Consider the following 13,680-nt stretch of genomic DNA (forward strand, 5'->3'; position numbering starts at 1 on the left):
AATAATGAATAATAAATTAAGCAGTGAAATAAATAAAAATAAAAGCTAATAAAATAGAAAATAATAAAATAAGAAATAATTAAAAATAAACAAAAATAACTAAAATGAAAAATATTACAATACATAAATAAAAAAAATCAATACAACATATAAAAGAAAGACAATAATAAAATAAAAGAAAATAAAAATAAAGTTAATAATGAAATGAAAACAAAATACTAATAGAATCAAATAGACTAAATTCCAGATGGGCAGCAGAAGCGGGGGTACACTGCACTCCTTTTGTGGAGGCGGCCTGGCTCTGTCCCATCCCGGCTCTGTCCCCTGTCCCGGTTCTGTCCCATTCCCGGTTGTATCCCTGTTCCGGGTCTGTCCCTGTCCCGGTTCTGTCCCATTCCCTGCTCTGTCCCCTGTCCCGGCTGTGTCTCCATTCCCGGCTCTGTCCCTGCTCTGTCCCCTGTCCCTGCCCTGTCTCCATTCCCGGTCCTGTCCCGGTTCTGTCCCGGGCCGGGGTCGCGGTGGCGCGCGCTATTCCGGGTTTCGCGTCACGGTGACGCGCGCGGGGGGGCGGGGGCGGCACCGCCCTCTATGCAAATGAGGCCACGCCCCCGCCCGGGCGCGTGGCCGGGGCGCGTCCCTCGGCGTGACGTCACCGCTCGGAACCTCACCAAAAGGGCGCGCTGGCGCGCGAGGGGGGCGTGTCCGGGGCGGGCCGCGGGCGGCGCGGATTGGCGGGCGGCGCTGACGCGCGGTGACGCGCGGGGGCTCGCGGCGCACGTTGGTCGGCGGCGGCCGCGGCCACATAAACAAAGGCACATTGCGGGCGGGCACAGTCCGGCCGCCCGCGCCGCCGCCGCCGCCGCTCCGCCCGCCGCCGCTGCCGCTCTTGGATGCGCGCCCCGCGCTCCGCTCCCCGGTGAGTGCCCGGCCCGCCTCCCGCGCCCCCCTCCCGCGCGAGGCTCCCCCGTGCCGTGCCATGCCATCCCGTGCCGTGCTGTGCTGTCCCGTGCCGTGCCAGCTGCTGGCGGTGCCCGGACGGGGACGGGACGGGTGGTGCTGCCCGCGGGCGCGTGTCCCCCGCGGAGCTGCCGTGCCGTGCCGAGCCGAGCCGGGTCCGCCCGGGCTGTCTGGCTGTTACCGCGCCCCGCTCCGGTGCCGGCACCGCCGCCGCGCCGGGAGCCCCGCGCCGCGCCCGCTCTCCCCAGGGACGCGCTACTGCTCCCGCAGGGCGGGGAGAAGGGAACCCGGCAGCCGGTGCCGGTGACAGCCCGCCCGCGGGGAGCCGCCTGCCCGCTTACCGAGAAATAACCCAGACCGAGCCCAGAGCTGCTCCTCGAGGGCGCGGGGCGGCCCTGCCCGGCACCGCTCCCGCTCCCCGCAGGCGGGGCTCCCCCGAGCCGGGCGGAGCGGCGGCGGCTCCGTGTGTCTGTCCCTTCACCGGCGGCTCCGTGTGTCTGTCCGCGCTCCGGCAGCTCCGTGTGTCTGTCCCTCCACCGACCGTCCGTGTGTCAGTTCCCCGCTGGGGCTGCCTGACCGTCGGGTCCGTTTGCCCGTTCTCCGCTCCGGGTCCGTGTGTCTGTCCCCGCACCAGCGGGTTTGTGTGTCAGTCTCCCACCCCTGCTGCCCGATCGGTGGGTCCGTGTGTCAGTGTGTCCGTCCGTTCACTGGCAGGTCCGTGTGTCGGTGTGTCCGTCCGCTCACTGGCCGCTCGGTGTGTCGGTCCGCTCGCCATCGGGTCCGTGTGTCCGTCCATCCGCTCACCGGCGGGTCCGTGTGTCCGCCTGCTCACTGTCGCGTCCGTGTGTCCATCTGCTCACCGGCTCGTCCTTGTGTCCATCCGCTCACCGTCGGGTCCGTGTGTCGGTCCGTGTGTCCGCCTGCTCACTGTCGGGTCCGTGTGTCCATCCACTCACCGGCGGCTCCGTGTGTCAGTCCGTGTGTCGGTCCGCTCACCGGCGGCTCCGTGTCTCCGCAGCCGTCGCGCCGGGCAGGCTGGAGCCGCCGCCGCGCTCTGAACCCGCGGACCCCTCGCTGCCCGCCGCGCTCCGACGCTGTCCGCCCTCGGCTGCCCCGAAGCCGCCGCTCCCCCGGCTGAAGGTGGGTGCGCTCCGTCCCCGCGGCCCCGGCGGGGCAGGGCGCTCCCGGCGCTCCCGGTGCTCGGCCCCGGTGGCCGGCGCGGGGCGGCGCGGGCCGAGCCTAGCTGCCGCTGTTTCGTTCGCAGCCATGCCCTGTGTTCAGGCTCAGTATGGGTCCTCGCCTCAAGGAGCCAGCCCGGCCTCCCAGAGCTACAGCTACCACTCCTCGGGAGAGTACAGCTCCGATTTCCTGACTCCGGAGTTCGTCAAGTTTAGCATGGACCTCACCAACACCGAGATCACCGCCACCACTTCTCTCCCCAGCTTCAGCACCTTTATGGACAACTACAACACGAGCTACGACGTGAAGCCCCCCTGCTTGTACCAAATGCCCCTGTCGGGACAGCAGTCCTCCATTAAGGTGGAAGACATTCAGATGCACGGCTACCAGCAGCACGGCCACCTGCCGCCCCAGTCCGAGGAGATGATGTCCCACTCGGGCTCCGTCTACTACAAGCCCTCGTCGCCCCCGACCCCGTCCACGCCCGGCTTCCAGGTGCAGCACGGCCCCGTGTGGGACGAGCCCGGCTCCCTGCACAACTTCCACCCCAACTACGTGGCCACCACGCACATGATCGAGCAGCGCAAGACGCCCGTGTCCCGCCTGTCGCTGTTCTCCTTCAAGCAGTCCCCGCCCGGCACGCCCGTGTCCAGCTGCCAGATGCGCTTCGAGGGACCCCTACACGTGCCCATGGGCGCCGAGCCCGCGGGGCCGCACCCCGGCGTGGACGGGCAGCCGTTCGCCGTGCCCGGCGGGCTCCGCAAGCAGCCGCCCATGGCCTTCCCGGGGCTGCCGCTGGGCCCCGCGCCGCAGCTGCTGGACAGCCAGGTGCCCTCGCCGCCGTCCCGCGGCTCGCCCTCCAACGAGGGGCTCTGCGCCGTGTGCGGCGACAACGCGGCCTGCCAGCACTACGGCGTGCGCACCTGCGAGGGCTGCAAGGGCTTCTTCAAGGTGAGCGGGGCCGAGCGGGGCTGCGGGGGGCGGCGGGGCAGCCCGCGGGGCCCGCGGATGGAAATCGGTTAGGACAGAGCAGCGCGTCTGAGCTAACCATGTGGAACGGAATTCCCTGTGGTAAAATTAAGTGATCTCTTTATTTCGCCATCCTGATTGAATAATCTTATCATTTTAAATAGAGGAGGTCTCCAAGGAATGTAAATAATATGAATGCCCACGGATTTGTATTTACCGAGCGTCTCTTTCCCTCCTCTTGGCATATAAAACACGGCTAGGAGCTGCGAGGTTAGCTTGGATGTTAACGCTGTCAATTTTCTCCTGTTAAATGCCCTGGGAAGGGAAAAAAAAAAAAGGAAGGGGGGGGGAGGAAAAGGAAATAAAAGGGGAAAAAAGGGAAACTAAATAAAGGGGGAAAGGAAATAAAATTAAAGAGGGAAAAGGGCAAAGGAAATAAAGGGAAAAGAAAATAAATCTAAAAGGTCGAAGAAGAAAAGGGGAAAAGGAAATAATAGAAAGGAAAAATTAAAAAAGAAGAGGAAAAGAGGAAGGGATATAAAGGTTAAAAAGAGGGAGAAGTAAAGATAAAAAAAATGAAAATAAAATCAAGGGGGAAAATGAAAGCGGGAACTGAAAACGAAGGGGAAAGGGAAGAAAACAAAGCAGAAAAACGGAAAATAAAATAAAGGGGGGGGGGAAGAAAAATAAAAACCGGGGTGAAAGGCGGTAAAAGCAGCCGCGGGCAGGCGGGACTCGGGGCGCTCCCGGCCGGCTCTGACGCCGCTGCCGCCCGGTGCAGCGCACGGTGCAGAAGAACGCCAAGTACGTGTGTCTGGCCAACAAGAACTGCCCGGTGGACAAGCGCCGCCGCAACCGCTGCCAGTACTGCCGCTTCCAGAAGTGCCTGGCCGTCGGCATGGTCAAGGAGGGTGAGTGTCCGTCCGTCTGTCCGCGAGCGTGTCCGTGCGTCGGGCGCGCCCCGCGGCGCCGCGCTGACCCCCGTCTCTTGCAGTGGTGCGCACAGACAGCCTCAAAGGCCGGCGGGGCCGCTTGCCGTCCAAACCGAAGAGCCCCCAGGAGCCTTCTCCCCCCTCTCCCCCGGTGAGTCTGATCAGTGCGCTGGTGAGAGCCCATGTCGACTCCAACCCGGCTATGACCAGCCTGGACTATTCCCGGGTAAGCGGCACCGAGCTCGCGGAGGGACCCCGCCGCCGCCGCCCGGGGAGGGGGGTCCGGCCCCGCGGCCGTGCGGGGACACGCGAGCCCGCCCGGGGCTCGGCTCGGCTCGGCTCAGCCCTGCTCTGCCCGCCCGGGGCTCGGCTCGGCTCTGCCGGCACCGGGGGCTCGGCTCGGCCCCGCCCGGGATCGGGCCCCCCGCGCACGGAGAGCGGCGGCCTCGGAGCGCCGTCCCTAATCGAATTAATTGCCCCGGAACATCTAATTTCCTCACCGGTCAGAGAGAGCTTTAATTGTTATCCCAGCCCGCTCCCCGGCCAGCGACGGGGCGAGCAATTTCACGGGTTATAGACTTTAGAGAACCTCATTAAGTGCTTTTTAAAATGAATTTCCAGTTCCAGGCTAACCCCGACTACCAGCTGAGCGGTGACGACACCCAGCACATCCAGCAGTTCTACGATCTCCTGACCGGCTCCATGGAGATCATCCGAGGGTGGGCGGAAAAAATCCCCGGCTTCACCGAGCTGCCCAAGACGGACCAGGACCTGCTGTTCGAGTCCGCCTTCCTGGAGCTGTTCGTGCTGCGCCTGGCGTACAGGTGAGCGGGGCATGGCAGGGAATCACACCCCGTCAAGGTCCACTGGGCTGCCTTTTATTAACTCCTCGGTAATTAGGTGCCTCTTAAATCCTTCCTTTATTGCTCCTCGAGTAATTAGTTGTTTAGATTTTCTCCCCCATCGTCTCCTTTCTTATTATTTTATTTCTTTCCTGCTCTTTCTTGTTCTTTTTTCTCTTTCATTGCCTCTTCTCTATTTTATCTTTCTCTCCCCCTCTGTCTTTCTTCCTTTTGCTCATTCTCTCGTTCTTTACTCTTATATTTTGTCTTTCTCTTATCTTTTGTCTTTTTGTTTCTTTTCCTCCGTTTTCTCTCCCTATCTAATTTTCCTCCCTCTCTCATCCATCCATCCATGCATCAGTTCACTCTGGGGTTGTGCCCTTCCTTGCAGGTCCAACCCCGTGGAGGGGAAGCTGATCTTCTGCAACGGGGTGGTGCTGCACCGGTTGCAGTGCATCCGCGGCTTTGGGGAGTGGATCGATTCCATCGTGGAGTTCTCCTCCAACCTGCAGAACATGAACATCGACATCTCTGCCTTCTCGTGCATCGCTGCCCTGGCCATGGTGACAGGTCAGTGTCCCCCCTGCTGCCCCCTGCCCTCCCTGCTCCCAGCCAGACCCCTGACGTCCCGCACCCTTCTATTGCAGAGAGGCACGGGCTCAAGGAACCCAAGCGGGTGGAAGAGCTTCAGAACAAGATTGTAAATTGTCTCAAAGACCACGTGACTTTCAATAACGGGGGGCTGAATCGCCCCAACTATTTGTCCAAACTCTTGGGGAAGCTCCCCGAACTCCGCACGCTTTGCACGCAGGGGCTGCAGCGCATTTTCTACCTGAAACTGGAGGATTTGGTGCCACCGCCAGCAATAATCGACAAACTTTTCCTGGACACTTTACCTTTCTAAGACTCTTCCCGCACGCTTCCGCTGACCCGAGGAGAAGCTCCACCTGCCTGGAGCTGGTGTGGGCCCAGAGCAGCACCCCTGGGTGCCAGCTCCCACCCGGCCGCTGCTGCCAGCTCCTGCAGGCAGAAGGCGATGGGCATTTTGGCTCTGGGCCATCATGGATGCAGCTCATGGACTACACAAATACCATGGTATAAACTTTTTATTCTCGGCTTCTAAATGAGTTTATGATTAAGGACTTCTGGTGCAAAGACAAGCCTGCCTGGCGGCGCCGGCTCACGCGGGGCCAAACCCAGCGCCGGGGCGACCCAAAGCCTCACCCTCCTAAAGACTAAAGTTTTCTGCAGCAAAAGAAAGCTGTAATATACCCAGACAGACCCCAAACCTTGCGTGGGTGGCGTGGCGTTAATGCAGGCGAAGGCTTGTAAATTTATCAGATGCGGTTTGGCTTTTTTAAAAAAAGAAATAAATTCTTCTGTGCCTATTTATGATGAAACGTGGAAAATAATTCTAAAAAAAAAAATTAATCAAAAATAAAAGCTAAATGTGTTTGGGAAGAAAAATATTTAAAATAAAAAGGAGAATTAAAAAAAAAAGGAAAGAAAACCCAATCTGTGCATACCAGGGAAGCATGACGATTCCAGGGTGACAATGTTATAGGCACTTGCTATTTCAGTAATGTCTATATTCTATAAATAGTATTTCAGACACTATGTAGTCTGGTAGCTTTTATAAAGACTGGTAGTTATCTAAGCTTCAAACATTTTCTCAATTGTAAAATAGGTGGGCACAAGTGTTACCCCCGGAACCCCCCCAAAGGGACACATAGTGTTTGTAAACACCGCCCGACACCCCTTGTTTGTAAGTGTTGTATGTACTGTTGATGTTGATTAAAGAAGAAGTTTATATCTTGATTATTTTGTTGTCTAAAGCTAAACAGATCTTGCATGCAGCAGCTTTTGACTGTTTCCAGAGTGCTTATACTATACATAACTCCCTGGAAATTACTGAGCACTTTGAATTCTTGGTTTGTTTTGTTCCATTTGTTTTTTATGTCTAAAAATTGTCGGTTAATATATTATTTTATGTTCGAGTAATATTTTTAATATTGCCATATTCTGTAGTATTTTTCTTTGTATACCCCGGTTTGGCACACGGGAAAGTCGCTGCCTTTTTTTAATATGGTGTACGACAGTTAGAAACGCGGATTATTATTATTATAATTATTATTATTATTATTATTATTATTATTTTTCTCCCGAGAACTCTTTCTTTGAGAAAGACAATTTTAATGTTTACAACAATAAAACATGTAAACGAATCGAATTTCGTCTCCTTTCTGCCGAAGTGCGAAGGCGCTCAGCCAGGGGACAAAAGCCTCTGCCCGTGCGGCGCTCCCGGAGCGGCGATGGCCGGGGCCGCTCCCGCTCGGTGCCGCGGGAGGAAGAGGAGGAAGAGCCGCGGCTCGGAGGTTGGTCCTTCCTTCCCCGCGTTTTAGCGCGCTCGGTTCCCGCCGCAGCCAGATCCTGCATCCCGCGCCATCCATCCCTCCATCCATCCCTCCATCCATCCCTCCGTCCTCCCGCGCCGGCGTTCGCTCAGGCGCATCCCTTCGGCGGGGGCTAATTCCTCAGGAAACACCTTCCGTGGAGGCGTTTAATTCCCAAACCCGCTCCCGCGGCGCCGGAGGGGCTCGGGGGGCAGCGCGGAGCGCAGCGGGTGGGGGATCCGGGCTCCTGCCAAGCTTTGGGTCGGGGGCGGCTCTCGGAGCCCCGCGGCACCGCGCCCGGGGCATGGGCACCGCGCTCGGGGGCACCAACACCGCGCCCGGAGCCCCGCGGGTCCCGGGACGGGGATGCACTCACGGGAATCCCGTGTGTGTAGAGGGAGGAGGAACCCAAACTCCGCTGGTTTGTCCAGGGGAATGGAACTTCAGCCTCTGGCCTCGGGAGACGGTACAACGCCCGTGGGAGGGTGAGGGAGGCACGACCGGCATCGCTTTTGCTCCTCTGTGCCGCGAGTTCCCGCGGTGCCCAAAACCCCGCGGACACGGCTGTGGGGCAGCCTCTCCCCGCGGCTGGCGGGCAGCGCCCGGTGCTGCATCCCTGTCCCGGAGCCGCATCCCCGTCCCGGTGCTGCATCCCCAACCCAGTGCTGCATCCGCATCCTGGTGCTGTATCCCAGCCCGGTGCCGCATCCCCGTCCCGATCCCGGAGCCGCCTCCCCATCCCGAGGTGCCGGGATCTGCGATCCGCGGCTCTGCAGCCCCCGGAGCGGGCGAGCCCCGAGTACCCGGTGTGCCGGGGAAGGGGCTTGGCGGCTCGGTCAGGCGAAAACCCAGAGAATGAAGAGTTGTAAACAGGAATAAAAGTCGGTGCTGTGGAGAGATACGGAGCGGGGCTGGGGCAGATGCGGGTGTTTCCTAACTCATCCCGAGCGGGGTCTGGAGCGCGGGATGGCCACGGAGCTGGAATATGTGTGGGTTCAACCTAAACAGTGCACGTGGAGTACAGAGATGCCCTAAATATATATAGAGAGAATACGGACATTCCTTCAATATGCGTAAATAAATATGAAAGTGTAAATGCCTATGCTCTAGAAGGGGTTTAAAACGCAAAAGAAAGACAAAAACCTGTTTATCGAAAGAATTTAACAGCTCGATCCCCCTCTGAACATCCCCCAGCTGCTCCCAATCCCTCCCAGAAATCAGCTGCTCCCACCGCGTTAATCAGCGCCCTTCGCAGCAACTTTTCAATCAGGTTTAACCCTCTGCACCTGGGCAGAGCAGAATTTATCCTTCCCGGGCGGCCCTTCCACACCTGCCGCGGCTTTTTCTCCTGCTGTACCTGGGTGTGCCCGGGTGTGTCCCCGGCGGGACGAGCGGAGGCGCCGAGCCCGGAGCGAGCGGGCACCGAACACCGGACACGGGCACGGAGGTGGGCTCGGGCAGGGGCTGGGGCTGGGGGCGGGCTGCAGAGGGGGCACAGCCTCTGTACTCCCTGCCTTCCTGCCTTTCGCAGGCTCCGGGAATGCTGAGCGCTGTGCAGAGACATTGGGGAAAAAGGTTCAGAATGCGAGCTCAAGGCAGAATGTGGAGCTGAAGGAATGGTTTTTTAACTGGCGGTATCAATGGGAGGATTTATTAAAAGGTTTCGCTTCTCCAGGCTTGCAATATTCCAGATCAATAGCTATCTTAATTATTTCAGCCGCGCGCTGCTGCTGGAATTTGTTACTGCTCGTTCTGCTGGGCTCGTGTGAGGAGCAGCCAGACCCATCCTGGTTTGTCCCTCCCAATTCCAGGTTTTGTGGCTCCTTGCCGACCCGCTGGGCTGGTTTGAACCCAACTTTCTGTTTTGATTTGTGTGGAGTTACTCCGAGGTGTAAGGGTGGAGAGCGTTTGCTGTGTCTGGAGTCACGCTGGTGCACACACGGGAGTGTCCCTGCTCCTCCCCAGAGCTGGGCACCTTCCTCCTCCTGCCGAGGAGGTTACACCGAGGCGCAATTCCCCCAAAATGTGCCGACATTTCCAAACCTGACAGAGGAACCGGGGCTGGGTTGGGGCCAGGTGTGCGCTGCTCGCCCTGCCCGCTGTGCTCCACAATCCCAGCCGCGTTTTCCGAGGCTCTGGACGATGTGATGGTGCCCTGGCTGTGTTGGGCTCCGAGTGCCACCAAAGCGGGCTGGCAGCACTGCCGGGGAGGTGCGTGCTGCTCCTGCAGAGGAGCTGCCCCGGTGGGAGCTTTGCTGCTTTGGGAATGCAGCAGCTGCAGCCCTCGCTCTCTGTCCCTGCCCCATCGTCCTCACCTGTGTGTCCCTGCCCCATCATCCTCACCTGTGTGTCCCTGCCCCATCATCCTCACCTGTGTGTTCCTGCCCCATCGTCCTCACCTGTGTGCCATGGGCACTGCGAGCAGGTGGCAGAACTCACGGCCGGGGTATCCAGAGCTGGGAAATTCACATTTTATGTGATTTTACCCTCCTGGCTTTTCTGCAGTGTGAGAAATCCCAGGACTGGCTGCATGTAAAAGCGCCTCGGATGCACCTGTAGCTGATTTTTTATGTATAAGTAAACCCCGTGCTGCATAATCTGCACTTGTGAAACGTTAGCCCTGAGTAACCCCTGCAGCTGGGGATGGTGCAGAGGGAGATGTTGGTATTCATGAATATTTTGACATATTTGACATTTCCTATATGGTGTGCATTCTCTGCTTTCCTGATTTCCTCCTGTCTCTGCTCCCCTGGTTGAGCAGGGAAGAGTTTCCCTCTCTGGTGCTGTGGCACAATGTGGAGAGGCTGCAGCTTCGTGGGTTTGTTTGCTTTCTTAATTTATCTCATTTAAAAGTATATGCTGATCAAAGCGGTGGCACTATTGCATTTTGGTGGGATTGTTGCATTATAACAGGGTTAAATGCTGAGGAGAAATCTGCCTTTGGACCAGTGTGAGCAGCACCTTTCATTGATCAGGCCTCTTGGCTAGTCACAGAATTCCTAATTTTTTATTCAAATCTTTGATTCTCAGTCAGACACCAAACCTCATTTGTAATTTTGGGCCCACCATTAGGATGAGAATTTCCTCACCAAACCTCAGGTGTTTTGGTCACTTCAGCCTCTCCTCCTCAGCTCCCCATTTACAGCTGAGCTGCTCTGGTGAGTGGAGGAGTTCAGTGCAATGAATGTTCCTGCTGAGGAGAAGGGGTGTTTGGCCAGGTTTGAGTGTGGGCACTCAGCTTTTCTGTGGGGTCACTGGGGTGGCTGTGGCAGCCCTGGGTGTGCTGTGTGGGCTGGGCTGATTCAGCTCTGGTTCAATTAATTAATGGCTTTGATAGGATGGCTCTACAGCACTGGCAAACCCAGATTTGTGTGCCTGACTGAAGGCACAGGGACCTGCACGTGTTAATAAACACTATATAACATTACTGAGCTCACTTTTCTTGACTGATTTGTTGTCAGGGATGGCAAACACAGCATTGGGAGAGCAGGAACCTGCAGGGTCCATGGCTCAGGGCTGGCTGCTCCTGCCTCAGGGCGTTTGGGGTTTGTCCCTGCACTCAGGGAAGGTCCAGGACTGTTTTCAGAGTATAGCCTTTCCCTAAAGCTGCCGTTAAGTGACTCTCATTTTATATTTTTTTATTTTCTTGTAAAATTGGGTATTTCCCTGGTGTGTCCAGAGAGTAGGGATGTGATTCCTGAGTTATGTGACTTCCAGTATCTGGCCATGAATTTTGCGGCCATAGGCGTGTGAGGATATGGCGTCAACAAACTGCTGGAACTCAGGGCTGGTCAGCACAGCATCACAACATTTATATAAATATTTATAAAGTGTAAATGATGGAAGGTCCCAAAGGACAGCACCCCAAGTTCATGTATTCATGATATTTGTGTAATGGATAATCTCCTGTGTAACAGGGAGCACAAAGAAGGACAATAAAACACACTTGGGCCTATTGCAAATTAATTTCAAGTCGTATGCTGATGTCTTTTCTCCTGAAAACCTCTGAAAAGGATTCTTTGTGCTAATTCCTGAAGATGAACCTTATAGAACCGAAAGAATTGTTACATTTTTATTTCCTAGCATTCCCTGACACAAACAAATACAGTTCATGTGTTCACAATGCTTTCCTCATCTGTAAGTGAGCAGCAGGGCCAGGACGAGAAATGCATATTCCATAAAATACATTTGGGCTAGAGTTGTATTTTTTGATAGATTTGCAAACAAAATATGATTTAATGACAAAGTTACCAGGAGAAAGTCCCTGCTGTTAGTGAGGTGGTGCTAAAATGAATTCCAAAGCTCTGCTCTCTGCCTTTGGAGATGTTTTAGAGGAGAAAGCTGCAGGTTCAGTGACCAGGGGCTGCAGAGAAACCCTTGGCCCTGCAATCCCAGCAGTGCCTGTGCCATGGGGAGCTGGAGCAGGGATATTTTCATTTTCTGCAGGGATCAGAGGCTGTGCAAGCCCTGGGAGCTCTCCCAGGTGTCTGTGCTGGACTCTGTGCTTCCAGCAGGGAATCCTGGCTTTGTGCATCCGGCCCCAGCTCCTCCCCAGGCTTATTAATAATATTTAATGGGGATTTATACTGCGGAGATCTTCCTTCAGGGAAAGGGAGAAGTAGACCAGGAGCTGCTTGTTTTGGTGTAGAAGATGCCATGTCGTGGCACTGAGTGCTCCAGGCTGAATTCCAGCCCAGAGCTGGGAACAGGCTGGGAATCCAAGGCAGGGTCCCACCAAATCCTCTCTGAAAAAGGAACTGAAAAGGGGCAGCCTGGGAACACTTTTCCGACTCTGAGAGTCCTTTGTGACCCCACTGACTGTGTGCAATGGGGAGTGGGGATGTGCTCTGGGTGAGGCAGTGACTGCAGAACCGGGGCTGGACCAGAGCCAGAGCTGCAGAACCAGGCTCTGGGGTGCCTGAATTTGGGACAGAGGCAGTGTTCCCTCTCCTGGTGAGCCCCCCTGGCCCTGCAGGACCCTCTCCTGCCTGTTTGCCCCAGCCAGGGCTCTGCAGTGCAGCAGGGCTGGCACTGAGGGTGACCCTGCTCTGCTGCACTCGAGGGGACATTGCCAAGTGCTTTTCCATGGGTGCTGCTGGGCCAGCAGCTCTCTGTGAGGATATTTCTCAGGATCTGATTGCAATGAGAAATGCAGTTCAGGTGTGGCCACCTCCAGCCCATGGAGAGCCCTTGCTGCCAGTCCTGACCCACGGCAGAGCTGATTTAAATGGAAGGGTTAACTCAGCCCTGAGTGCGCCGGGGCAGAAATGTAGAATTTTACTCACTGAAAATTCCCATTTTACTCGTTTGAAAAGACCTGTTCTCAAACCCTGCTCAAGCTGCAAACAGAAGTGATCTTGAGTGTCCTCCTAATCCTTCCTGGATGTTCCCCTGCTCCATAAATAACAACCAGCCCTCTCTGCCACCACGTTTGGCATGGCTGGGAGTGCTGAGCAGTTGTGCTGCAAGTGTGCTGCAACGTGCAGGGCACAGCTGGGGGAGCCTGCAACAGGTGCATCTGTGATTGGTCTCATGTGGTTGTTTCTAATTAATGGCCAATCACAGTCAGCTGGCTCGGACAGAGAGTCTGAGCCACAAACCTTTGTTATCATTATTTTCTTTTCTATTCTTAGCCAGCCTTCTGATGAAATCCTTTCTTCTATTCTTTCAGTATAGTTTTAATGTAATACATATCATAAAATAATCAGTCAGCCTTCTGAAACATGGAGTCAGATCCTCATCTCTTCCCCAATCTGAAAACTCCTATGAACACTCACACAGGCTGGCTGCTGCCTGCCCTGCAGGATGGATGCCTGAGTGACTTAACTCTTGGATAAAGGGAATGCTCTCCCTTCAATTGTCTGTGTTTTAATTTTAGTTTTCCCTGCCATGGCAGGAGTTAGTCTCACGTGTCAGAGGCTGTTTCCACAATTATGGTTTGCCTAATGGTCCTTTTGTTATAATTCATAGGCTAATAGAAGTCAGAGATGGAAAAGACCTGTTAGATTATGGAGTCAGTGCCCTGCAAACGCAGGATATAATTTCCAGGATAGAGGATGTACCGGGTATTATTAAATAGATTTTACACTTGATCTTAGCTAAATTATGGTTAGGAGTCATTGGATTCCTGAATGGTGTGATAACAATGGCATAATTTCAGGTGTTGGGAGAGCACATGTGTATTTAAGTTTACTGTGTGGCATTTCTCTGCCTTGCCTCTAGATGTGCCTGATTTCCAAAGGGAAAAATAGAGTTTTTGCGGGTATTCAGTTTTTTGTGGTACTCAGTTTTTGGAGTGCCCACTCTGATGACGTAGATTCGACCCACGGCACCAATCTGACCCGCAGTTATTTTGGGTGCTGCTCTCATCTGCTCCTGCCATAATTAATTCCTTGTGTAATTGCCCTG

The 13,680-nt window shown here is 55.5% G+C and overlaps 1 protein-coding gene and 1 long non-coding RNA gene across 4 annotated transcripts in view; both read left to right on the plus strand.

Moving 5' to 3' along the window:
• The first annotated feature begins 774 nt into the window (after positions 1-774).
• On the plus strand, positions 775-6,427 carry NR4A2 (nuclear receptor subfamily 4 group A member 2). 3 transcript variants are annotated; one of them, XM_074547752.1, is made up of 8 exons: positions 775-916; positions 1,976-2,097; positions 2,222-3,087; positions 3,887-4,016; positions 4,100-4,263; positions 4,659-4,861; positions 5,271-5,449; positions 5,527-6,427. In XM_074547752.1, exons 3-8 carry the CDS (start codon positions 2,224-2,226, stop codon positions 5,781-5,783), a joined length of 1,797 nt encoding a protein of 598 aa, XP_074403853.1. In that variant the 5' UTR covers positions 775-916; positions 1,976-2,097; positions 2,222-2,223; the 3' UTR covers positions 5,784-6,427. The 3 variants fall into 3 exon arrangements, with proteins under 3 accessions (XP_074403853.1, XP_074403852.1, XP_074403851.1); XM_074547751.1 differs by lacking the exon at positions 1,976-2,097 and having other exon boundaries at positions 779-916; positions 4,100-4,188; XM_074547750.1 differs by lacking the exon at positions 1,976-2,097 and having other exon boundaries at positions 781-916.
• Positions 6,428-7,968: 1,541 nt separating this feature from the next.
• Positions 7,969-13,680, plus strand: part of LOC113460258 (uncharacterized) — a 198,833-nt gene continuing 193,121 nt past the window's right edge. The window contains exon 1 of the long non-coding RNA XR_012581855.1: positions 7,969-8,719. This is a non-coding gene — a long non-coding RNA (uncharacterized LOC113460258). The remainder of the gene's footprint in view (positions 8,720-13,680) is intronic.

This window comes from Zonotrichia albicollis, chromosome 10, assembly GCF_047830755.1.
Source record: "Zonotrichia albicollis isolate bZonAlb1 chromosome 10, bZonAlb1.hap1, whole genome shotgun sequence".
Taxonomy (NCBI): Eukaryota; Metazoa; Chordata; class Aves; order Passeriformes; family Passerellidae; genus Zonotrichia; species Zonotrichia albicollis.

What these genes read in the sequence shown, in the direction of transcription:
- NR4A2 (XM_074547752.1), top strand. Translation starts at nt 2,224, where the DNA reads ATGCCCTGTGTTCAGGCTCAGTATGGGTCCTCGCCTCAAGGAGCCAGC. An exon ending in CGTCGGCATGGTCAAGGAGG is followed by an intron (nt 4,017 to 4,099) that starts GTGAGTGTCCGT and finishes CGTCTCTTGCAG; the next exon opens with TGGTGCGCACAGACAGCCTC. An exon ending in CCAGCCTGGACTATTCCCGG is followed by an intron (nt 4,264 to 4,658) that starts GTAAGCGGCACC and finishes ATGAATTTCCAG; the next exon opens with TTCCAGGCTAACCCCGACTA.